The sequence below is a fragment of the Heptranchias perlo genome, chromosome 26 (genome assembly GCF_035084215.1).
Source record: "Heptranchias perlo isolate sHepPer1 chromosome 26, sHepPer1.hap1, whole genome shotgun sequence".
Taxonomy (NCBI): Eukaryota; Metazoa; Chordata; class Chondrichthyes; order Hexanchiformes; family Hexanchidae; genus Heptranchias; species Heptranchias perlo.
The window spans coordinates 32,472,081-32,496,120 of NC_090350.1; the positions used below are offsets into that span (position 1 = coordinate 32,472,081).

A 24,040-nucleotide genomic window follows, 5' to 3' on the forward strand; every position below is an offset into this window, starting at 1 on the left:
CTATGTCATAGAGTTATACAGCACGGATAGAGGCCCTTCGGCCCATCGTGTCCGCGCCGGCCATCAAGCCCTGTCTACTCTAATCCCATATTCCAGCATTTGGTCCGTAGCCTTGTATGCTATGGCATTTCAAGTGCTCATCCAAATGCTTCTTGAATGTTATGAGGGTTCCTGCCTCCACAACCCTTTCAGGCAGTGAGTTCCAGACTCCAACCACCCTCTGGGTGAAAAAGTTCTTTCTCAAATCCCCTCTAAACCTCCCGCCTTTTACCTTGAATCTATGTCCCCTTGTTATAGAACCCTCAACGAAGGGAAAAAGCTCCTTAGTATCCATCCTATCTGTGCCCCTCATAATTTTGTACACCTCAATCATGTCCCCCCTCAGCCTCCTCTGCTCCAAGGAAAACAAACCCAATCTTCCCAGTCTCTCTTCATAGCTGAAGCGCTCCAGCCCTGGTAACATCCTGGTGAATCTCCTCTGCACCCTCTCCAAAGCGATCACATCCTTCCTGTAGTGTGGCGACCAGAACTGCACACAGTACTCCAGCTGTGGCCTAACCAGTGTTTTATACAGCTCCATCATAACCTCCTTGCTCTTATATTCTATGCCTCGGCTAATAAAGGCAAGTATCCCATATGCCTTCTTTACCACCTTATCTACCTGTTCCGCCGCCTTCAGGGATCTGTGAACTTGCACACCAAGATCCCTCTGACCCTCTGTCTTGCCTAGGGTCCTCCCATTCATTGTGTATTCCCTTGCCTTGTTAGTCCCTCCAAAGTGCATCACCTCGCACTTTTCCGGGTTAAATTCCATTTGCCACTGTTCCGCCCATCTGACCAACCCATCTATATCGTCCTGCAGACTGAGGCTATCCTCCTCGCTATTTACCACCCTACCAATTTTTGTATCATCAGCAATGATATGTATTACGAGCAGGGTCCATAGAATTCTGCTATACCGCCAGGCCAATTTCTGCAGCAAGAGAATGTAGTTCTGTGGCAGGTCTATCCAATTTTTGCAGCACAGTAGTAAATGTTCCAAACATATTTATGTGTTAATGTGCTACCAGTCTGAGACTGGTAGATGCAATTCAGGCTCAAGCAGGACAGAATCCTGTTGAAACTGCTTGCATACATGCATGGGTACAACTATAAATTTAAAAGCTAGGGAGGTGGGAGGGGATAATCCTTAATTGCTAAACATTCAATTTAAAGTTAGGTGGATTTCCAAAAAAGTCCAGTGATGCACTGGGTGGTGGAAGCAGATTCAATAGTAACTTTCCAAAGGGAATTGGATAACTACTCGAAGGGGAGACAACTGAAAGGTTATGAGGAAAGAGGAGGGGAGTGGGACTAATTGGATAGCTCTTTCAAAGAGCTGGCACAGGCACGATGGACCGAATTGCCTCCTTCTGTGCTATATGATTCCATTCTATGAATTTCCTGAACATTTTGAAAACTAGATTTGACACCGCACTGCACTTACTCTCTGCACAAACAAAAGTGTGAAGACTACCCCCTCCAAGGAGTCTCACTCCACTTCACTATGGAGTCAGGTTTGGCCCTGGTTCTCGATTTCCACTGCCAGTTGAGCACGGTGTGGTTTGAAAATTTCTTCACACCAATACTAAACTTGCAATGTGAATGCATTCTTAAAACAGCCACAAACTAATACATTCTATTATAAGTACATCTTACAGTATTTTCAACAGTAAAAAAAGGTTATTTAAATACAAAAGGGCTGATTTTGCAAGTCCTCGCTCCTGGTGCAGAGCCTCACTACAGAAGCATGGATCTGAGAATTGGAGCTTAGGCCAGTGCATCTGACTCATGGTACTTCCGATTTTCTGGAAATTGGGAGGGTTGACCTTCGTGCCAGATTCTCCAATCTACGCTGGGAGCAAAATCAGCCCTAAATTCCCACGTGCAGACATTTAAAAACATTTTCAAAAATTAGGTTAAATATGAAATTCTATGAGTCTTAGCACGAAAACATTTACTACGTCATACCAGAAAACAACAAAAAACAAGACTTTTCCAAAAAAAAAGAGCAGAAGCAGCAGCAACAATGGGTTGTTGTAGAAGCAGAAGCAGCTGAATCACCCTGTGAAACATCGGGGATGGTCCTTTACGTAGCCGTAGCTAAATTCCACGGTTAATTGAACAGGTGTGAAATTGCGTAATAGTCAGTGCCTTGGTGACGAGTGCAGATACTTGGTCTAACCAAATTGGAAATATAATGGACTATTTATGCTGCACACTAAATCCTCAGGACTCAACAGCTGAAAGATCTAGAGGATAATTTTAAATGTACACTGTTACTGATAAATGTATAACTTTGCTAAGCTCTTCAATCGTGATAAAGGGGACACTGGGTGGCATGGTGAGTCAGCGCATGGATCTTTCACCTCCGAATCCAGTCCACACTTAGTGGGATGAAAAGTTCTTCTCAATGCCAGCTGTAAGTGTCCAATGAGAACTTAGATTTAGCAGTTTTGAACTACTTCCTGGTGAGTGTGGGAACACACGATAAACATTTCCCATAATTTAGCACAAAATTTATCCTGCTGAAGAGGATGTCTGCTGTGGAAAATAGGGGAAATAATTATGGTTAAAGCAATACAGCAGAGTACAGGGAAATTAACTCTGCATCTGGCTTACACTACGTGGCCTGAGAGGGCACAATTTCTGCTCAGAAATGCAGTCTATAATTTGCTTAAAAAACTTGGAATATATAATATTTTACTAACCTGTGATGTTCTTCCGTTCTCCCAAGTCTATTTTCAGCCATTCATTCTTACTGGGTGAGCCTGCAGCCCAAGCCCACGGTTGTCCTTTGCTGCTGGCCTGAGCTTTGTCAGGAGACCAGATAATCGACTCTCCAATGTTGCTCTTCTCTGTCCAAGATGATGAGGCAGTAAGGCGGCTGCTCTCAAGAACATCATCACAGTCTAAGGAGCGTGAAAGAGACATCAAATTGGTGACCCTGAACTGTTATGCTTGTTTCCCGTTTGAAATCTTCCCAGTCTGTACAGTTTCTATTTCCCTCAAGGTGGTAGACCATTGGGAAAGGAATTGTTATTTCACTTTATACACAATGGGGCAGATTTTCTTTTCAATTGTGGTAATGGCACTATCATTGGTCAAGGTTCACACATTAATAATGGCTCATGGGTATAGGTAGTAGAGGGCGACCAGTGCTACTGGAACCATATCAGCAGGGAGTGAATGGGGGGAGAAATTTAACTCATGGCCGCCTATTTGCACCTGAAAAATGAGCGGCCTGCAGTTGAAAATCGAGGGGGGCACCTCTGATGGAATTGTCAGGCTGATCTATAAATGGGTGCCATGATGTGGAGATGCCGGTGATGGACTGGGGTTAACAATTGTAAACAATTTTACAACACCAAGTTATAGTCCAACGATTTTATTTTTAATCCCACAAGCTTTCGGGGGCTTTCCCCTTCCCCAGGCAGTGTGGAAGATTTCCACACTGTACTCTGTACTCTGCTGTATTGCTTTAACCATAATTATTTCCCCTATTTTCCACAGCAGACATCCTCTTCAGCAGGATAAATTTTGTGCTAAATTATGGGAAATGTTTATGGTGTGTTCCCACACTCACCAGGAAGTAGTTCTTTTTCCACACTGCCTAAGGAAGGGGAAAGCCCCCGAAAGCTTGTGGGATTAAAAATAAAATCGTTGGACTATAACTTGGTGTTGTAAAATTGTTTACAATTATAAATGGGTGAGCAGCTCTCCCACCTGAAACTGGTGTAAAGCAGCTTAAATATGCAAATTGGGGTCCCACGTCGGTTATATGACCCCAGTTTAGGCTGATCGATAAATGGGTGAGCAGCTCTCCCACCTGAAACAGGTGTAAAGCAGCTTAAATATGCAAATTGGGGTCCCATGTCAGTTATAGGACCCCCAAAGGCAACCGTTTAGAGCCTTCCCGCCATTGTAAACAGAGGGGCTGCAATCAGGGAAAAACCCCCCTCGGGCAGAATGTAAAATTCAAATTGCTGTAATGTACCTGTAATGAATATGTAAGCAATAATCTGTGTTGAGTGTGATGCAATGAGGCACCCTAGAGTGTGATGAACTGTAATTATGTACAATGTGTTCACTGTACTGTACTTGATGTAACCTGCAAATTGTATAATCTGTATTGTGTATGTTTGGAATGTGACATGACAACTGTATTGTATGTTTTTTGCTACAAATTTTATGAATAAAGTATATTTTTTGAAAAAAAATTGTAAAATCCAGGCAGAGCGTGCACCATGCACACTCCATCTATTTGTCACAGGCCTTGAGCTGCCTAACCAGCTGTTCTTAAAGGGACTGCTGGAGGCTACTCAAAGAAAGGCCCAAGAAATTTTTAGCTTTTATTTTCATGGGCCCCAACAGAAGTGGGAGTGTTCCTCTTGGGTTCACAAAGTAACTCCGGCCCGCATGAAACCCAGCTGATTTCCCGCCTTCCTGACCAGCGAGCTGCAGCAGGGTGCCCGTAGCTTGCAGTGGCATTTAAATGAGGTCCGAAGCCAGATTTGGCTTGGGCTTCAGGTCAGCATGGACCAGCGCGTGGAATGGTCGTAATTTGAATTTCTCCCCCAATGTCTTGAGGAAAGAAGGGGAGAAAATGAATGAGGAAGAAACCCTGCAAGAAAGGGAAAAGATTGCTGATCCTAACATTTCACACAGTAAATAACAGGATGTTCATTTCTACATTAAGCTAATTTAATATTGAATATTGATGCTATCTGAGCTATCCTGAATGTTATATGTAAATACACCCAAACCTTTTTCATAGCCATCCTCAAACAACACACTAAAGTTACATTTTTAAAAAAGAAAAGAAAGGCAATCATTTCATGCTGGTTTCTACTGACCCGGAATTGGGAATTTACAAACACCTGCCAACCTGCAAACTTGCTCAACAATAGCAAATAACCTTTAACTGACCTTGGGGTGTGCATATTTACATCTTGAAAAGTTACAGATCACCCTAAACTCAGCTGAACCATAGCAGTACCATGTGCATTACCAGTTGCTGTTATAATACAGGATATCGTCTGACTTACTGTGAGCAATGTCATGAGATGTCTGCTAGTTTAATAAAACTATCATGAACTTATCATTTTCAGAAAAAGCAGCTACTATCAGCAATTCTCCATTCTACAGAGCAAAATGATGTTGATCAAAGACTCAAATAAACAAATAAATGCTATAATTTGGCCAAGAAATAAAAATCTAAGTTTAGTTAAATATTTCAGTTTTCAGCAGCACTGGCCTGATATTCATCTTATACAAGTTTCATGTTTCATTACCCTTGGAATGCATCTTGCTGCACAGGATCTGAAATGCCTTGGTGAGAATTTCCTGATGAGGCTGGTACTGCTTCTAATAACAGTGATATTTCTATCAGTTGATTAGAAAACCCACTGCTATACTTATAGTCAATTGTATTTTAAGTTTATAAACAAGAGCTAAGAAATATATATCTATATAAATATATCTGCCTACTCCTATAATTGCATTCAGTAAGCCTTACAGACAGTAATCAGTAACAACGGCTCAAATCCAGGACCCCAGAGATTATAGGGCCCGATTTTACCAGGGGTGCGGGTTCTCGGCGGGTGGGCCAGCGCGCCCGGTGAAATTAGTGGGTTGCCCGCGCGATCGTAGCAGGCAACAAACTAATTGGATCCAATTACCTGCTCCTCCGGGTTCCCCGATGCTGATCTGCGCGTCGGGCGGGCTGCGCATGCGCAGTAAGATCTGTCAGCTGGAGACGCTCTATTTAAAGGGGCAGTCCTCCACTGACAGATGCTGCCACAAACAGCAAAAATTACATCATGGAGCAGCCCAGGGGGAAGGCTGCTCCCAGTTTAATGATGCCTCACCCCAGGTATCATTAGATGGGGTGAGGAGGAGGGGGAAGACAGAGATCTTCCCCCCGGCGGGCGGGAGAAGGCCGACCTCTGCGACCAAGAAGGCCTGGCTCGAGGTGGCAGAGGAGGTCACCTGCGCCACCAACATATCGCCCACCTGCATACAGTGCAGGAGGCGCTCCAATGACCTCAGTAGGTCAGCCACAGTGAGAACACGTAGTCTTTCCCCTACACTCCGTCTGCCACAACACCGCCCCCACCCCACATCTCCTTCGGCACTGCCAACACTACTCTGTCACATGACCCCTCATACCCACTCAAACCTCATCCTCAACTTACCTGCACCGACTCACCTCGCGAGTACTCACCCCGCCACTACCACGCAACCCAATCCTCATACAATCTCATGGCTCTATCCCATACTCACCCTCTCGTGCATCTCTCTCACGGCCAGCCTCACTCAACCTGCCACCACCTGTGCTGCAGCCACAGGGCATGCATCACATATGTGCAGTAGGCAGCGTAAGGCAAACGTGTCGTGAGCATGAAGGGGATGCACAAGGGTGTTTGAGGGATTGTCATGGTTCTTACTTCTATTGAATTAAAGAACAACTCACATCACACATTATATTGGCACCACTACTGCCATGTCTTCGCGAATCCTGTCCGGTTTGTGCAATAATGCCCGCTCCTGGGTATCCCTATGAGGACCCACCACTGATGCCACCCAGTGTGTCACTGCAGAGTGGGTGTAGGTGTATTTGCAGGGTTCTTCTGCGCAGATGACTGAGACACATCGGGGATGTCCCCGGTTGCAGCCTGGAAGGCTGTGGAGCAGAAGTTCGGGAGGGCAGTGGTGACTTTGACAGCGACAGGTACGAAGATGGTGCACGGGCCAGCCAGGCATGAAAGAGGCTGCAGATGTCCACGGCTACATGTCGAGTGACTCTGAGCCTCCGTGTGCACTGCTGCTCAGAGAGGTCCAGGAGGCTGCGCCTCGATCTGTGGACCCTGTGGCGAGGGTAGTGCCCTCTGCGACGCATCTCTCTCTGCGGTAGCCCTCCCTCCTGCTGTATAGGTGGATGTGTCACAGCACTCTGTTGTGGAGCTCCACGTGTCAGAGGTGGACGGCGTGGATGGCGAGGCTGGTGATGCCGTTCGCCCTCCGAGGAGGTCATGACTGCAGCTACGGCGGCCCCCATCTGCAAGATGTACATCTGAGGGGGTCCGCAAGATAGGTACATGTCTCCGGACCCCGGGGTAAGTGTGCAGGTTGGTGACTTCGACCATCAGGAGGAGGGTGGTGGAGGCCAAACTTTGTCCCAAGTGACAGAGCGGCCTCCTGCAATGGCTGAGTGTCTCCCCCCGACCCCCCACCTGTCAAATGGACCTTTGCAGCTGCCACAGGCTGACGGCTGCAACACGTCCATTTCAACTAGGACTGTTTCCCCCAGTGTGTGAAACAGTCCCATGTTTATCCAAAATCACGCACAGTCCCTTAATCAGGTCAGTTAATGACCTGAACAACCAAAGTAAATACACTCAAGTGGCATCCCGCTGGCTTTAATTGCCTGCGGGATTCCCACCAGCGGGGGCTGCGCACGCACCCCCGCACGTCAGCGCGGAACCCGGACGTGGGCGGGATCGAGGCGCGATCCGGTCCCGCTCCGGGATTTCGGGATTTTCGGGGCCCCCCCGCCGATAACGCACCCGGTAGCGGGTGCTAAAATCGGGCCCATAACATTCAAACAAACTCATTAAGGAAACTACAACCCTACAGTGGGGAATTTTAATGTGGTTTGAAATGCTTATGTCAAATCTAATTGATCTAATGTAGTAATCTCCTACAATTACTAAAATATATAATCAGCATTTATTGCTAGGCGTCAATAGATACAGTATCAGTGCTTCTAGGCAGCAGGCATTGCAAATGAGGAACTTGAAATTATAGTCTATTACATGTGTGACAGGATCTTGCTGTGTGTAAAATGGTTCGTATGCCTGCCTACAGAATTGTAGTTGCTGCTGTTCAAAATAGTTAATTGCTTGTGAAGTACATTCCTTAGAGACGTGATCAAACCCTGTAAAAATGATAAGTCTTTTTTTCTTTCTGCCAGTTCAGGCAATTCAAATTGTGAGTCTGGTACAGTTCTCATTTCCACAACCTAAAGCCTGAGGGACACAGACTTGAGCACACCTAGTGCACAACTGGTCTAGTCATCCATTTGCAGATTCTGGCTTGTTAAATTCAAGTATTATCACACCTCCCCCTCAATGGTCAAATCCTCTTATTACTGCAGGATCATGCTGGAGGATAAGGTCTCCCTTTCTTTCTCCAGAACAAACTTCCTTCTCAAACCTCTTTTGAGATGTCCCTTCAACTCTCACCTCTAACACAAAGTGTGAGGACCTTGTGGATTTCTTGGTCTCAAAGATTGAGACCATCTACACAAATGCATCAACTGTCATTTCCTCTATGAAGTGCACTGAGAGTTTTCATGCCTTAAAAGGTGTTTTATAAATTGAAGTTGTCCTTCTTCTTGTACTCAGGTTTTGTATTCCAGACAGATATTTTTCTTTCTAATTTTCTCCACTTTTTTCTCTCTGCTCTTGGAGGTGCTGACTTTTGCTAGGATACAATTACATGAGCACTGGCAGCCCTCTGGTATCTCATCCAAGTAGCCAGCTTTATGCGCAGGACTAGATAGTGGGTATGGCAGGCTATTCCCTCATTGAGGGCATCATAACCAATCATGCTTCTTTTCTCAACATGCACACATAAGCACATTCTAGCAGGAATCCCTGGATATCATGAGTGGAAACCCTGACTGATTTTTTTGCTCTCCCTAGCCCAGGGATGCTAACGCTAAATGTTTTTCCAGATTAGATCAGCGAACCTGGGACCTTCCAGTCTGTAGGGCTTAGTACTACACCAGCCTAAACTACACTAGTACTACATTACAACAGTAACTACACTTCAAAAAAAATTACTTCATTGGCTATAAAGCTCTTTGGGACGTCCGGAGGTTGTGAAAAGCACTATATAAATGCAAGTCATTCTTTCCTTAGCCAATGCCTTTTCCAGTTGGACCATTGTAGGAGTTCAGGCAGATATGTCTAATCACTACTTTGACCCATATAACCTGAACCTGATCAAATTCTGCATTCATTAATGACAATTTATTTCATAAACTCTCAGATCTAATAGCAGCCTTGACTCATGCTTAGTTGTGGTTTCCTAATATTAAAATAATTCCCTCTAGTTCTTCATAAAGAATTTCCTTGCCTCCACTTCATCAATCTCCTTCATTACATTAAAAACTTGCATCATGTCCCCATCAGTTTTATTTTTTGATCAGACTAAACTGAGTGTTCCAAGTCTTTTAATGAGCTCAATGATCTAAAGCCCAGAATAATCTTCATTACCTTTCTAGATATTCTCTCCAACATTCTGATGTATTTTTTAGAGATGTAACATTCCCAATGTAGTTTATCTAATACATTACAAAATATCACTATCACTTACTTGAACTCACATTCTGTGTGTACACCCTAAAATTAGAATTGACCCAACAATCATTATCTTATATTACAGACATCCTTTCAATGACTGGGCAGTTACCACACGGTGATCTTTTCTGCACTCAATGCTCTGCAGGTTTCCTCCAGATCTGGAAATTATTTTTACAAACAGTGCCCATTAACTTGCATTTACAAATATCAAATGCTATTTGCCATTCATCTATCAGGTCATCAAGTTGTTTCAGATCCATTTTAGTTGAATCCAGTGCATCTATAAATCTTGCTTTCTCATACAATTTAGCCAACTTAGACATCCTGCTTAAATGTCCCTCATTATGATGATTTTTAAATATGAGCAATAATGGAAGCCCTAGGACAAAACCCCTGTAGTTCCATTTGTCACCTTTGTTCAACATCAAGAATTTCCACTTGTAATCACTCTCTCAATAATACTCTTCACAAATCAGAGTGGCAGCATTAGAAAGATGCTATCCCGTGCCTTTATTGCTACTTTAGCATTAAATCATTTAAATGCATATTTAATAAGAATATATGCACAGTTGTATTATGTGGTGAAGGTACAGAATTCATGTTTTGCCTGTTTGAAATGAACTATCAGTAATGAGGTATAAAATAACAGGCTTGCAACAACCCACACATTTCTTTAATTTAAACAGTTGATGAATGATTAAAGTTCCTGGCTCTGCAAACTCCTTTTTCTTAAATATTATGTAGGAGTATATTTCCATTTGAAACATTTTTAAGTCCAAGTCAGATATGCCTTTATTCTTATATATTCTGTATATTTAAGTAGTTAAAATATTTCAATATGAGAACGATTATATGTGGCTTGGAAATAAATGTCTTGTAGCAGGAACCATGCAGACTGGTTGATCTGAATATATTTTGCAAACATTTAGAAGTATGCTGGCAATTTTAACCCTACCCAGACTGCCAAAACTGGGCGGTTAAAATTGCCCAGGTTATTTATTACCTGCTGGAAAGTCGCCAGGAATTCACCGTTCCAAATTTTAATCTGCTCAACTGAGCAGGGGTCAAAGATACCAGCCCAAAGATGTTGAGGACCTTTTTCACATATGCATGTTGGGTTCCGGTGACATTATCGGGTCCCGACTGCAATTTTAACTAGTGGCCTGAGTGGGAATGCTACTGTATCTTTCCCACCAGGTGAAGACAGTGGGAAGAGGAGCCAGCGCCAGAAGAGGCCCAAACTAGTACGTTTTGTTGCAGTTCTTGTGGGGCCAAGAGGAGCAGGACTGCTCCTCCTGGCCCCATAAATATCAACCCCCATGATGTTCAACCCTCTGCAACCCTCCTTTGAGATTGTCCTCGCCTCTCCTTCCCCCCCCCATCTTACCTGGAGTGGTTGGGCTCTGAGGTGGAGATGCCAGATTTTCAGCCCCCTCCGATCGACGAGCTGCGCCAAATGCGCGAGCAGCTCACTGACAGAACGGTACTGAAGGCTGACCATGAAAATTGGTCAGGCCTTGGACAACTTCCATTGGGAAGATGGCAGGATCATTCTGCCCGCCTCCTGTTCCAATGGAAGAGGTTGCATGAACATCCACTCCTCTGACAGATACCTAAATATTAGGCACTTGAAGAGAATTAAATGTAAAGTACTGTTCACACCAAATGAATCACACTAATTTTGGTCTGTGCTTAAAATGCACAAAGATTTTGAGTTTTTTCACACAAATCAAAAGGGAAAACTCAACACAGAATGGGGCTATCTAAATTGCCACAGCAGGACATTCTCCCACTTTGCACTGCTTGTGCAGACTGCAAAGATTTAATGGAGGTCTTAACCTTGTGCAAGGAATACTCAACTGTGCAGAAAATAATTCATTAACTTCAACTTATTTTGTAAAGATTGTGAGTGCATGTTGAATTTGGTTGCGATATGTAGTGGAGCCTTCATCATCAGCACTGCCATTCTGACTGTGTCAAAATTTTCACAGGGTAAAACTACCTCCACTTGCAGGATCTTGCTGACCAGTGCTTCCTAACTGTAATGGTGCATAAAATAGTCCGCAAGATCCACTTGTACAGCTTATTTACCCACCTCCGTGGACAATTTGGTACGGTTCAGATTTTTTTTTTACCTTTTCTAATCTTGATCCGTTTCTCAGACAAGGAACCACTGGAAGAAATGGACACATCAAAGATTAATAATGATAAATTAACCACATCACTATAACTAATACATGTCGGGGATAATTTTCACCATCACCACTTGGCTGGTAACTGGCAGAGTGGATTGGCTGCCCATTATAGAACCCGCCTGACTTTCAATAAAAACGGGCGGGCAAATCGCTCTGCTGGTTTACAGCCCAAGTGGTGAAGTTGAAAAATTATCCCATACTTTGTGAATATGCTTTATCCAAGAGAATATTTTTTTAGAAGCAACTGCCGTAATGTGACAAATAAGAAGAATAAAACTCATCAATCCTAGAAATCTGAAACAGAAAATGCTGGAAATATACACTAGCATCTGTGGAGTGAAAAGAAGGGTAATGTCTTGGGTATAACCCTTCATCAGAACAGTTTTTATTTCACTGCCATCATGTGGTTTGTTTGTTTAGGAAATTTCCTACTCATTTTTTACTGAAGAATTCTTCACTAGCAAGTATGCAAGCATGTCCGCATTAACTTTTACTATTAGGTATTTCTTATAATCATTTAAATTCTTCTGACAATTCAAAGATAGCCTTAGGATATATTAAAAGTAGGTAAAAGGCCTTGTCATCTAGGGTAAGAATTGCTCCCGTCTCTATATGTAGCGACAATGTAAATGTATTCATGAAGATTTCTTCCGGTTTGGTGTTTCTATCAAAATTATAATGGTGTTCAAAAAGAACATGTTTACTATTTCACTACTAAAGTGGATCAGAGGAAATCTTCAATAGTGCAATTACAATGTGCTACACATAGTGACCAGAGCAAATCTCCCCCACCTTTCCAGTGAGTAGACTCAGAACTTTGGATCAACAAATCTTATAAAGCCATCATCTACTTTGGGGAAATGATCATGATCCAACAAAAGCTCTGCTCCCATCAGCATTTCTGCTGTGGTTTTGTTCCTGTTCATGCCCTCCCCCGACCCACCCCCAGACACTACATGACATGCTGACTAATGCTTTTTGATCTTCAGCACCTCACGTGAAAGGCCTTTCTTCATTTGTGATCCTAGGCAATGAGTGGCAGCAGGTTATTTATACACCATGGGTGCAGGTGGCCATACATTATTACTTAAATAATGAAAACTTTTACAATCTATGCTGCATGCAAGATAGAGTAGTTCAAGTTCCACATTACATCAATCCAGACAATGTAATTTATTTCTGTTCCTATCCTTTGCTCTTTCACTAACACTTAAAATATAAAAAAGTAATAAAAACAAAAATCAAATGTATTGTACTACAAAATGAGACCAAGTTACTCGTCATTTAAAGGAAAAATGTCATAGTGAGGCCTAATAGCACTTGTTTTTAAGTTGCAAAATCATCCAGATACAGTTTCTGTGTCTTTTCCTTAATTTTAAAAGTAACACAAATGAAAGGATATGCTGTAATCTAGGCGTCGATAAAAGACAGTTCTGGTAATTAAAACATGTTTTCCTGAAAAACATCAGGAGGTAGAATTTCTGCTGGCGTTCTCCCGATTTCCTGTTGTAACTTCGGGGCTGTTGACACCATTTCTCGGGGGGCTTCCGCCTTAAGTTATGGCAGGAGGTCAGAAGTGCCACAGAAACTTTACCCTCAAGTTATTTTTACTTACGTTTTAGTTAAAATTCCATTTGCAAAAGCAGCTTCATATAGAGTGATGCCTTTGTTCAGAGTCACTGAGACCTGGCCCCCAAGATCATCTGCTATTGCACCAGTGTGGATAGCTGCTTTACACAGAACAGATGTCTATGGAACAAAAAATAATTCATTACCTTCAACTTATTTAGTAAAAAATGTGAGTGCATGTAGAATTTGGTTAGGCTGTATAGTGGAGTCTTCATCATCAGCACTTCATTTGCCCACCATCATGACTATGCCACAATTTTCACAGAGTAAAACTTCGTTGGAGGCCTCAAAAGTACATAGTGTTTTCTTTGTATTATTTGTTATTTGAATTGTACTTCAGTAGTGCATCTACTAACAAAATGATCCTTCAAATGACATATGATGCAATTCCCTTCAGGCACTCGTGTTTCCGTTTGACAAAGTATATCACACAAGTGGTCACAGAAACTCCTGTATAGTATTGCTACTCTCATACTCTGCAATTAGATACTAACAGTCTTTATGTATCATTTTATTCTCTCCCTCTGTACCCTTTCTGTATATGAAAATGTTGGCCAGGAGAGGCATTCATAATAATTTTAACATTTATAATGGAAACTGCCTATGTAAACTTGTCACGCTGTAAGTACAATCCCCCACCAGTGGAATTCATAATGAAAAACGTCGATGGGAAGTGCACAGATTTTTTAACACATTAAATAGATGTGTTCATTACTAATAATGCAATTCCAATTAATTTATTTCTTATCTAGAATTTATTAGGAGTAAAAAAGAACGAAGCACATCCAACTTGATCTATTTAAGTTCATGAGCAAAAAATTCAGTAATAAAGAGAAAAACCCAAAGGACTTTGATCTATCTACGGTGCTCATAATTAATTCGATTCTACACGAGTGAAACAGACTAAAGTTATCTTTCATTATTTTCTGCATATACTCTAAACCTTTACAGTACTGCATAACTAGAACTAAACAAAATTGCATACATTTTGAAATCCGAATCCTTGTTGGACATGTTTCCCCTTTGCTACAGGGAAACCTGTCAAATACAAAATGAAGGAGTTGGAAAAAAGAAGCATGGAAATATGTTGTCCAATTTCTGCAACAATACCAATTCATATACCCTAGGTGAACTGGCAGAGAAATTTACCTCTGCATTGACTCAGTGAGATCAATAGTTATTATTATATAATATTTTATCACTGAAAAATCCTATAATTCCAGTTTTTAACTGAAGTTTGCATTTTGGTGAAATATAACAAAGTATATTGAGAATTATTTTGAGCTACAAATCTTTACTTCGTTTTCTATGATTCCTCCCCCCACTGAGAGGATGGGTGGTATGCAAATCCTGAAAGAATATATGTAAGGGAGCAGGTAGTGTTCCCATACTAGATTAGTCTGTTACAAGTTAAGCTCTACCCAGAAGTATAATACCACTTTTACATTTGGTACCTAGTCTTAGAAGAGGAACATTACAACAATCTCCATGCACCACTCTCCTTGATGCCTATTTATTATTTAGTGCTGCTCTCTGTAGACCTGTTGGAAATACCAGCAAACTCGAACGTGAGCAGACATGCAGAATTTTGTACCAGGCACAGTAATGTGCCTAGCATTACTGCAAACAGAATGCAACAATATTTAATTCTCTAGATCTGTCAAACCTGCTAAACTGGCAGCAAAAGACACACAATTAAAAACAATTTAAATACATAAATGAGGGGAAAAAACAAACCATTATTATCCAAATAACTTTAAAAATTTTAATCAGCTATTTGTTTAATGAGTTGATTTGTACTCACATCACGATAACCCTCTTGAACGTTTCCCCAAACTTCACCACTGACATCTCCACAACCCGCTGGACAATATTTACTACAATATAAGCAAAAAGAATTGTTAACACAAAACACTAAGTAACAATAAAGAGCTAATTAAAATCAACGCAACCTACATTAAATGGATCCTGCATGAACTGTGCTCTAAAGGTGCTTTTACGTTGCTGCTGGGGCAATGGGCAAACAGCGTTCAAGCACTGTTCAAGAAGAAACACCCGGGACCGCTAAGTCCTACTTTCCTGGTTTTTCTTTACCAGTGTGCAACTGGTCCTTTTTGAACCCAATGGAGGCCCAATAGGAAAAAAAAACCTCATGTTTTGTGTTGCCTCCCTTGGGTGATTTATGGATCCAGGAAAAGTTGGATCCCAGAGGCACCGAGTTTACGTCCTTTATATTATAGTATTATTGATAGTGTGCCACAGGCGGGTGGAAGAGTCCTGCATGTAATCAATATAACATCATCTATTGTAGACAGGCATCTGGCTGGATAATCTACACCGCATGTGCAAGAGTAACAGTTAAATAAATGAGGAGTTCTGATCAAGAGTCCCACCCAAAACGTTAACCTATCTTACTTCTTCAAATGTGAAAAGAAATGACTCTTTCAGAGTATTTTTGTTTCAATGGGAGTTATAATCATGAATGAAAAGTATTTCTGTGGGAGAAAACATTATGAACCAGTTGAGAGGTCCATTAAAAGGAGAGAGAATCAACAAGCACAGCTTTACTGGCAGGCTATTAAGATAAGTTAGGACGTGCAGTCCGGTATATCCAAGAGAAAAAGTCGGCAACACAGCATCTCCTGTGGGGAAATGAACAGCTGGACTTTCACCGGTCTACAATACAGCCTGTGTAATCTTGGGTGGCTGCCTATTCACACTGAAGATGGTTTTACGCTATAAGAATGCAGCTGACTTCAGATGTGTGGGTCCCTTTCCACCAGCTGCACTCCTTTGTGTAACTAAACCTAGATAACAGGAATTGGCATCATCGTTAGAATCTGCATCTACTATTCTTTGATGAAGTAACAGAGAGGGTTGATGAGGGTAGTGCAGCTGATGTTGTGTATATGGACTTTCAAACGGTGTTTGATAAAGCACCACATGATAGACTTGTTAGCAAAACTGAAGCCCCTGGGATTAAAGGGGCAGTTGCTGCATGGATACGAAATTGGCTAAGGGACAGAAAGCAGACAGTAGTGGTGAACGGTTGTTTTTCAGACCGGAGGGAGGTATACAGTGGTGTCCCCCAGGGATCAGTGTTGAGATCACTGTTCTTTTTGATATATATTAATAACCTGGACTTGGGTATACAGAGCAGTATTTCAAAGTTTGCAAATGATACGAAACTCGGAACTGTAGTAAACAGTGAATAGGATAGTAACAGACTTCAGGAGGACATACACAGATTGGTGAAATGACAGACACATTGCAGATGAAATTTAACACAGAAGTGTTAAGTGATTCATTTTGGTAGGAAGAATGAGGAGAGGCAATATAAACTAAATGGTACAATTTTAAAGGGGTGCAGGAACAGAGAGACCTGGGAGTGTATGCACACAAGTCTTTGAAGGTGACAGTACAAGTTGAGAAGGTTGTTAAAAAGGCATACGAGATCCTTGGCTTCATAAATAGAGGGATAGAGTACAAAAGGCAAGGAAGTTATTCTAAACCTTTACACAACACTGGTTAGGCCCCGGCTGGAGTCTGGAGTTCAATTCTGGGCACCACACGTTAGGGAGGAAGTCAAGGCCTTAGAGAGGGTGCAGAGCAGATTTACTAGAATGGTATCAAGGATGAAGGACTTCAGTTACGTGGAGACACTAGAGAATCTGGGCTTGTTCTCCTTATAGCAGAGAAGGTTAAGGGGAGATTTGATAGAGGTGTTTAAAATCTTGAACAGTTTTGATAGTATAAATAAGGAGAAACTGTTTCCAGTGGCAGAAGGATTGGTAACCAGAGAACACAGATTTAAGGTGATTGGCAAAAGAACCAGAGGCGACATGTTATGCAGCAAGTTGTTATGATCTGGAATGCACTGCCTGAAAGGGTGGTGGAAGCAGATTCAATAATAACTTTCAAAAGGGAATTGAATAAATATTTGAAGGGGAAACAGTTGCAGGGCTATGGAAAAAGAGCAGGGGAGTGGGACTAATTGGAGAGCTCTTTTAAAGAGGCGGCACAGGGATGATGGGCCGAATGGCCTCCTTCTGTGCTGTGTCATTACATGATTCTATAATTCTATGATAAGGGAGCTGGTTTAGTCTAGCGAACATGGGGGAAATGGTCCCATGTGTTTGCTTTCTGTGAATCTCCATATGAAAGAAGAGTCCAGCATATGCAGCCTGTTTTAAATCTCTCCCATTGACTTCAATTGTAATAAAAATCGGGACCCATGTAAAACGGGCTGCCCACTCGCTATCACCCGTTTTACACTATTGCACAAAGTCAAGATCTACCCCATTCAGTGTTGAACTGGCATGAAAATTAAAAATTAGCCGCGGTGTGAATCTGGTTTAAACTGGCACCATTTAACATGAACGTTCACAGTAAGAAGAAAGATTTCAGTTGATTTTTGTGTCAGGTGTGATGTACATTTGTCAATATAAAGCAATGCAATTACAATTTATGTAGCCTGACACCATTACTCCATCTCATATATTTTCATACAATAACTAATGATGCTATTTACTCAAATGTTAAACCCCTGAGATGCGTATGTAGACTGCACACAGTTCTACTCAGAATGACAATGATTACAGGTATTAAATAACTGTTGCTTTATGAAGGTATGCTGCCTGTAAGTGCATTCTCCATGTCTTTAGGCTCCATCCACAGTGCAGGAAGTATTTTATGTCTGCAGAATATTTCTGTTAGTTTCCAACTGTTAGGGTGTTTGATAGGAACTTAATTGTTTCAGTTATCTTGGACTCCATCATACTTCCTCCAGTTTATTTGGCTGTTATTAGTGTCAGTCAATGACAGACACATACGCACTGTTTCAGTGAGTCATTAACAACCTCAGCAAAAACAAGTGAAATATAAAAGGCAGCTAATAACGGAGGCTGTCAAATGCTCTACCTTTTGGTAACTACGTGTGGTTGTAGGAACATTATCACATTCTGCTATAGGACTGTATTCAGAATGAGTGATTATACAGCTCATGCTTACTATTTATAAATGCTTTAGACATCTGTCAGATTCCAAGTCTTGCTGGCGGCCAGATTTCCTTTATCTGTCCTCTGCAATGTATACACAGTTAAAAGGTACAGTCATGGTAGGAACTTTTTAGATACTGCACCATATATTAATCTGGCAAAAAGATAATGAAAACTTATCCTATATCAGATTAAATAAATATTTTCCTATGCCAATCATTGAGTACAAATAACATTTAAAAGGTGTATACTATCTTTCAAGTGAGAGCTCCAACTCAGTGTTTACAATTCTAATTTTAATTCTTACTAAAGGTTCATAGAATAGTATAGCACAGAAGGAGGCCATTCGGCCCGTCGTGCCTGTGCCGGCTCTTTGAATGAGCTATCCAATCCAACTCCCCATCTCTTTCCCCATAGCCCTGCACATTTCTCTACATCAGCAGCAAAAAAAATTATAGATTAACTATAAAAGTTACAAAGCTATGTCAGTTTATTTGTAGATCCAAGCGGGAACATCGGGAATAAAATGATATTGGCAGATCAAACATTCCTGAGAGGGGATTTCTGGCAGGTTCGCTTTCCTGTCACTAGAATGTCATCCTGTGAACTCCCAAACAGAGGCGCATCTACTTCTTGAAAGCTCCCATTTATTGGTAGGACAACTGCCTGACTGCTTCCAGCTCCCTTTCCACGTTAATAAACCAACACTTCTGGCATTTTGTTTTCAAAGCTACCTGAAACTTTGCATTAAGGCTCAGTTTAACATGTACACAAGACAAGGTTACCGCAGATTTCAACTTACGTGAACTGTTGCTGGGAATAGTGAACACCTTTATCCAAACAGGAAATCAAATCTGCACAATGTAAAAGATTGATACATTATTAAATGGAAGAGGTCATTATAGTTGTTAACAAATACAATCCTCCCCCTGCACCCTCCCACCCCCCACAAAAACATCCAGTCTAAATTATGTTAGCATTGGTGCCATATTTGGGGGATGTGTCGCTGCTATTCGTAGCGGCTTCAGTCGCAGTACCCTGAACGGACAAAGCTAACAAAAAAGACGAGGCAACGGAACGACACTGCCGACATGAAAACCAAGAGCAGGAAGCTTGAGAAACTCGGCATCACCACCAGCATCGACCAAGCTTCCCCTGGTACCACGGTTGCAACCACAGGGAAGTCTATCGTCAATTTGTCCGACCACACCCTTCAACCAGACGAAATCGAAGTTCTCAGCCGAGGGCTCAATTTCTGCCCCACTACCAAAATGGACCCCATTAGTCTAGCGGCGGACACAGAGGAATTCATCAGGAGAATGAGGCTCCGGGAATTCTTCCACAAACCCCAAAATTCCAGCAGCGAACCCAATGAGACAATCAACGATCCGGAACAGCAGACAGAGGGATCCGCGGTACAGCAACCGAAGAGGAAAGAGTCAAACTGGACTCCTCCGGAGGGTCGCTGCCCTCAGCTTGATATGTATGCTCAAGCTGTCAGGAAATGCATTAATGCCAGATTCATCAGCCGCACTCAGAAGACAGTCCAGAACGTCACCCGAGCACAACGCAACACCATCAACGCTCTCAAGACCAACCGCAACATTGTCATCAAACCAGCGGATAAAGGAGGAGCCATCGTCGTACAGAACAGAACGGACTATTGCAAAGAAGCATACCGACAACTGGACAACCAGGAACACTACAGACGGTTACCCGCAGATCCGACCAAAGAACACACCCACCAGCTCAACAAACTGATCAAGACCTTCAATCCAGACCTTCAAAGCACTCTCATCCCACGTTCTCCCCGCGTGGGAGACTTCTACTGCCTCCCAAAGATACACAAAGCCAACACACCCGGACGTCCTATCGTATCAGGCAACAGAACCCTGTGTGAGAACCTCTCTGGATACATCAAGGGCATCCTGAAACCCATCGTACAGGGAACCCCCAGCTTCTGTCGCGACACTACAGACTTCCTACAAAAACTCAGTACCCACGGACCAGTTGAACCAGGAACACTTCTCACCACGATGGACGTCTTGGCACTCTACACCTGTATCCCCCACGATGACGGCATCGCTGTGACAGCATCAATACTCAACACCAACAACAGCCAATCTCCAGACGCCATCCTACAACTCATCCGCTTCATCCTGGATCACAAAGTCTTCACCATCGATAACCAGTTCTTTACCCAAACACACGGAACAGCCATGGGGACCAAATTCGCACCCCAATACGCCAACATTTTCATGCACAAGTTCGAGCAGGACTTCTTCACTGCACAGGACCTCCAACCAACGCTATACACCAGATACATCGACAACATTTTCTTTCTATGGACCCATGGCGAAGAATCACTAAAGAGACTACATGATAACATTAACAAGTTCCATCCCACCATCAAGCTCACCATGGACTACTCCTCAGAATCAGTTTCTTTCTTGGACACACGAATCTCCATCAAAGACGGGCACCTCAGCACCTCACTCTACCGCAAGCCCACGGACAACCTCACGATGCTCCACTTTTCCAGCTTCCACCCTAACCACGTCAAAGAGGCCATCCCCTATGGACAGGCCCTGCGAATACACAGGGTCTGCTCAGACGAGGAGGATCGCGATGGACACCTACAGACGCTGAAAGACGCCCTAGTAAGAACGGGATATGACGCTCGACTCACCGATCGACAGTTCCGACGGGCCACAGCGAAAAATCGCATAGACCTCCTCAGAAGACTAACACGGGACGCAACCAACAGAGTACCCTTCGTCGTCCAGTACTTCCCTGGAGCGGAGAAACTACGCCATGTTCTCCGCAGCCTTCAACATGTCATCAATGACGACGAACACCTCGCTATGGCCATCCCCACACCTCCACTACTCGCCTTTAAACAGCCACCCAACCTCAAACAGACCATCGTTCGCAGCAAATTACCCAGCTTTCAGGAGAACAGCATCCACGACACCACACAACCCTGCCACGGTAACCTCTGCAAGACATGCCAGATCATCGACACAGATACCACCATCACACGAGAGGACACCACCCACCAGGTGCATGGTTCATACTCCTGTGACTCGGCCAACGTTGTCTACCTCATACGTTGCAGGAAAGGATGCCCCAGAGCATGGTACATTGGCGAGACCATGCAGACGCTGCGACAACGGATGAACGGACACCGCGCAACAATCGCCAGACAGGAGGGTTCCCTCCCAGTCGGGGAACACTTCAGCAGTCAAGGACATTCAGCCACCGACCTTCGGGTAAGTGTACTCCAAGACGGCCTTCGAGACACACGACAACGCAAAATCGTCGAGCAGAAATTGATAGCCAAGTTCCGCACCCATGAGGACGGCCTCAACCGGGATCTTGGGTTCAGGTCACGTTACACGTAACCCCACCAGTGAACAAAAGTTATCTGTTTTTAATATAACGGGTCGATTGCTGTCTTTTCCTTCCCGATGTTTCTATGTTTCTGCCTCTCTCTCTCTCTCTTTTTTTTTGTTCTGGCCATTTATATATTCGGTGGCCCTGTAGGTAACACCTATCTGTCTGAACACTTGGTTGCCTTGGCAACGGGCAATTGAACAGACTATCTATAATCACCAGGTATTGTTCTGTGATTTATAAATGCGAGAGGTTCGAGGATTTCTTGACATTCACCTGAGGAAGGAGGAAGCCTCCGAAAGCTTGTGAATTTTAAAATAAAATTGTTGGACTATAACTTGGTGTTGTAAAATTGTTTACAATTGTCAACCCCAGTCCATCACCGGCATCTCCACATCAAAAAAGACCGAGTGAGACCTTCATCTTTCTCTTTCAGAAGCAGACTGACCTTCAGTGCATTTACAGCATTTTCTGCTTTTACCGCCCGACATGATAAGTGGGTATCTGATTATACTCCAACAACTAAAAGAATGAAAGGAGTGATTGGAAGAATTTTTTTTTCATGCAGCGGGTTATTAGAGCTTTGGAATGCTTTACCACAAGCAGCTATTGAGGCAGAGGGAATTGGAAAAGCATTTGAAAAAGTATATAAAAGGATAGAAGGGTTGGGAAATTAAATTAGATGAGATAGTTCGAGTTGAAGAGCCAACTCTGACTGGCACAGGTACAATGGGCAGAATAACCTCCTTCTACAATTCCTATGATTCAATGAGCTGTTATAATGCGGGTGGTCTGCAATATCACATTTGAACAAGTACTTTATTAAATAAATGACATGCACTATCCAATGTTAATAATACAAAAAAATGATCTTTGTCAAACAAATTACACTTCGAGTTGAATTGGTCTGTTACAGATCTACATTTTCTGTACCATTCACTATCTTACACACCTCATGAATGCCATCTCTCAATTGCCAGACCTTGACTAAACACATCACCAAATGGTGCTTGGCCCATACGTTGTACACCTCCTGAGCCCCCAGCATACTATACGTCAACAAAATACAGGCATACAATATATTTGTACGGTGAAAGTGGGTCCCACAGGAGTCTTCCAGGCCAAGTTCATGGAACACTGGTCAGAAACTCTGACAATCTCGAGCATTTGGGTGAGAAACAATTCCTGCTCTGCCACAGTTGCAGCTGCAGAGTGGAATTGCAGATTTTTGACCTCAAGATGACTTTCTGCGGTATGATTCTCATCATATTTGTATCACTTTTTAAAAAAAAATCCTTCGAGTAAGTATTTCACTTAAATATCATTGGCGCAAAGGGAGTACAGTTAATTTACTGCTTTGTTGGAAAAGAGATAAGTGAGGGAGGTTAATATTACTTGCATACAGAAAATGCTGATCTCCACATATTTCCCAACATTTTAAATGTTTTTTCCTTTGCATTGGCTGGACAGATTGCTTTCCCCCCCCCTCCTGCCCTTCACACCCACCCACCACCCAGAGAAGGAATGCATCAACTCACTCACCACCACTGGTTTTCTCATTTGTAATCCAGTGGAAATTGGGTGGAAGGCACCACTGTGCAGGACAGTTACCTCAGCATAATTGCATCGCAGTGCAGAATTAACTCAGTTTATAAAAGGAGAGGGGGAGGAGAATGAAACGGCAATCTCTTTTAGTCTTCAAATGTACATCCATGGAATTTAACAGAGAGTCTAAACAGGACAAAGTTTACCTTCATCTAACATGGGAGGCAGTGAGAAATAATATACAGGATGTTGAAGAAAAATAAAAAGCTTAAAGAAAAACTGATTAGGAACAATGTTGTTTGCCTTGGAGATCGGGTCCAAGTTTCACTTCCTTTGCCACCAGAGTAAAAGTATTGCCAGTAACCTCAAATTTTAATGGTTTGATCTTTACAGCCAAAACAATCATACTATTTCCAGACTTTTCAGCTGAGTGCTAGACAACCTGTCCTGTTTATAAGAGTTCTGTGTGAGACTGTAAGAGTTCACTAAACTCACTGAAACTGGAACGGCGCAAACTAAAGCAAGGACATTATGACAATGCCAGTCCCAGAAGAAAGAAGTGTCATTTAAACAGGGACACTTCACTTACAGTCTACAGCATTACATTTATATACTTCAAGTTTTAATCAAAACCAGAGCACTTAGTCGTGTGTGGCATGCTTTCCCAGGGCATTTACACACCCATCACTTTACTGGCACCAGTCTGCCAAACCCATGGAGTGGGGAGGCGTGACTTGGACTAATACTAATAACAACAACCAGACTCCATCCTTGTAGGTCAACTTCAGTTGTTTTACTAGAACCAACACAGCACAAAGTGTACCCAGGTCTTCCTTTTGGATGGTGCGAGAGATGAAACAGCTATTGG

General features: G+C 42.7%; 1 protein-coding gene across 1 annotated transcript in view; it reads right to left on the minus strand.

Annotated features, from left to right (window-relative positions):
* Positions 1 to 24,040, minus strand: part of si:dkey-34d22.1 (discoidin, CUB and LCCL domain-containing protein 1) — a 114,126-nt gene that overhangs the window by 25,079 nt on the left and 65,007 nt on the right. The window contains exons 4-8 of the mRNA XM_068006724.1: positions 19,034 to 19,085; positions 15,039 to 15,111; positions 13,221 to 13,354; positions 11,546 to 11,583; positions 2,751 to 2,951 (exon numbers count right to left, since the gene is read on the minus strand). Coding sequence (XP_067862825.1) covers positions 2,751 to 2,951; positions 11,546 to 11,583; positions 13,221 to 13,354; positions 15,039 to 15,111; positions 19,034 to 19,085 — 498 coding nt within the window. The remainder of the gene's footprint in view (positions 1 to 2,750; positions 2,952 to 11,545; positions 11,584 to 13,220; positions 13,355 to 15,038; positions 15,112 to 19,033; positions 19,086 to 24,040) is intronic.